The sequence below is a fragment of the Oratosquilla oratoria genome, chromosome 32 (assembly GCF_046742065.1).
Source record: "Oratosquilla oratoria isolate Oo_2021 chromosome 32, ASM4674206v1, whole genome shotgun sequence".
NCBI classification, from domain to species: Eukaryota; Metazoa; Arthropoda; class Malacostraca; order Stomatopoda; family Squillidae; genus Oratosquilla; species Oratosquilla oratoria.
This window is the reverse complement of record NC_134808.1, coordinates 35,502,159-35,504,658: the sequence shown is the minus strand read 5'-3', so window position 1 is coordinate 35,504,658 and position 2,500 is coordinate 35,502,159. Positions and strand designations below refer to the sequence as shown.

At 34.0% G+C, this 2,500-nt stretch overlaps 1 protein-coding gene across 4 annotated transcripts in view; it reads right to left on the bottom strand.

The window, feature by feature from the left end:
* Positions 1–2,500, bottom strand: part of LOC143017427 (perlucin-like protein) — a 72,646-nt gene that overhangs the window by 23,539 nt on the left and 46,607 nt on the right. For all 4 annotated transcript variants that reach the window (XM_076172156.1, XM_076172155.1, XM_076172153.1 and 1 more), the window contains exon 4: positions 1,115–1,294. In XM_076172156.1, coding sequence (XP_076028271.1) covers positions 1,115–1,294 — 180 coding nt within the window. The remainder of the gene's footprint in view (positions 1–1,114; positions 1,295–2,500) is intronic.

The following is a 2,500-nucleotide window of genomic DNA, read 5'->3' as shown; positions in this document are numbered from 1 at the left end:
AATGAGATGAGGATTTAAGACTGCAAAATGATACAATGTGGTCAGCATCTAAAACTTCCAACTTGTTGTGATATTCAAAAGTATGATTAGTAGAAATATGATAGCGTCAATCGTTTGACAGGTGGAGACTTGAGCCATGAATTTCTCTGTCTTTTCTGGTAAACTTTGGAGATAAAGGAAGTATTAGAATGCTTGTTTGTTGGTTGGAAACTTGGGACTACTGATGCAAGCTGAAGGGTATTCAACTAGGAAAGTTTCAGTTAGAAATCTGGTAGACGGTCGACTTTATGCTTGCTTGTGGACTGCAGGTGGAAGTTCTGAAACATCAACTGTCCGTCCTCGTATCTCTTTGCTTAATGCCATTGTGAAGTACCTTGTGGACAGTTTTCTGGATTTCAATCGAGTTTCTGTGCTGCCCTTGCTTTTGTACTGTTCAGTATTGCCCAACATCATTCACAGGTTTCTGTAAATATGAAATATGAAATCAAATGCGGAAATTATGCACGAGTTTTGGTGTAGATTTACTTAAAATTCAAACATTCATACAAAACCATGTCTCCAGACTAGCAAAATAGTTAGGATTTTCAACAATTTCAAATCTTTTAAAATTTCACGGTAAAAATTCATCAATTCTAACGCTTGGTATATGTTGAGTAGATTCTGTTCTTTTATTTGGTACCTAATTTGTTCCTCCTAGATAGATAAAAAATTGTACCACAAAATATGCATACAAACGCCTTAAAATTAGCTCTTTTGGTAAGATAGCAAAAAATAAATAAATAAATAAAAAACGATCCTCCATGCAGCAATGCTTTTATACATCCTAGATAAAAATTAATTTGATTTTTGGCCTTCCCATGTCAAAAAGCTCGGAAAAATGCACAGTAACGTATAAAACTATTATTTTTAATAGGTCTGATATACACACATATGTATGTATGTATGTATGTATGTATGTATGTATGTATGTATGTATGTATGTATGTATGTATGTATGTATGTATGTATGTATGTATGTATGTGGGTGTATGTGTATATATATGTGTATGTATGTATATGTAATCCGAATTGCTTGTGATTTGTCTTGAGAAGAGAGCAAAGTAGGAATCTTTACCTAAGACTTGCAGGTGCAGTGTGATTTCCCTCAAAGAGTTGGCATCAGGGAGAGTCAGAAGTTCGCCGTCAATACTGTGGCACGTCTCCCTTGCCTCCTGCCAGTTCAGCTTCGTCTTGGTAGAAATGTAGACACAGTTTCTGCCCACTTGTTTGTAAAATGTCGGGCACTTTTCATTGCCTGTGACAAAGATTTTTGAAAAAGATTTTTTTTTCGTTTAACTATGTCAAGACTTCTTACTGTGGTAATAAATTTTTGTGACTTTGGTGTTTTCTAGCAAGGAGATTCTATGTTTATAAATGTTGTTCCTTGAATTTGCTTGTCATAATTTTCCTTTATCAAGTAGGGGAAAATGCATGATGAGTGTAAGAGTCTTCTAAAATGTTTGTTGTTGTTGTTGTTGGGTTTATTTATCTATTTATTGACTTGTTGATTGATTGATTGATTGATTGATTGATTGATTGATTGATTGATTGATTGATTGATTGATTGATTGATTGATTGATTGATTGATTGATTGATTGATTGATTGATTGATTGATTGGTTGGTTTGTTGGTTGGTTGGTTGGTTGATTGATTGATTGATTGATTGATTGATTGATTGATTGATTGATTGATTGATTGATTTACTTATTTACTTATCTATTTATTTTTTCTTATTATATGTTTGTTTTTTTCTTCATACATTTTTTTTTTGTGTGAAGACAAAATAACCATGACTGAGAAAATAAAAATTGCATACAACTTAATGAAACAAAATTGAAATTGCTAATCTGCTGCCCAGACAACGTTATCAAGAACTATACAAATCTTTACAGAAAGGGAGGTCAAGAAATGAAATCAAAGCCAGTCGTCAAATGCCTGGGTATATACCTAAACCATGATACTAATATAATAACCACATATCTATGACAGTAACCAGAGTAAGACAGATGGCTCGATGGATTCTTAGAACTTTCAAATCTAGAGAGCCCAAACTCATGATGTTACTATGGAAGTCCATCTTCCAATCAATACTAGACTATTGTAGCCAGATCTGGTCAAATCACGAAAAAGCTGAAACCCAAGCACTAAAATTACTTCAGAGGTCTTTCACTAATAAATCACAACTGCTGGGAACGCCTGAAAATGCTGAAGCTTTATTATCCACAAAGATAACGTGAAAGATATATAATTATACATATAGAAAATACTTGAAAAATTAGTGCCACATCCTATCCTAATCCCACTACAGGCCAAAGTTAACAACCGCACAGGATGAAAAGGCACCTGACAATCATTTACTACGTCAGGTTAGGAAAAAAATCAAACCCTCCTTTCTGCGAGTTTTACCCACAATGGTCCAAAACTACTCACCTCAACTCTAAGAACTGTCAGAGATGTTAC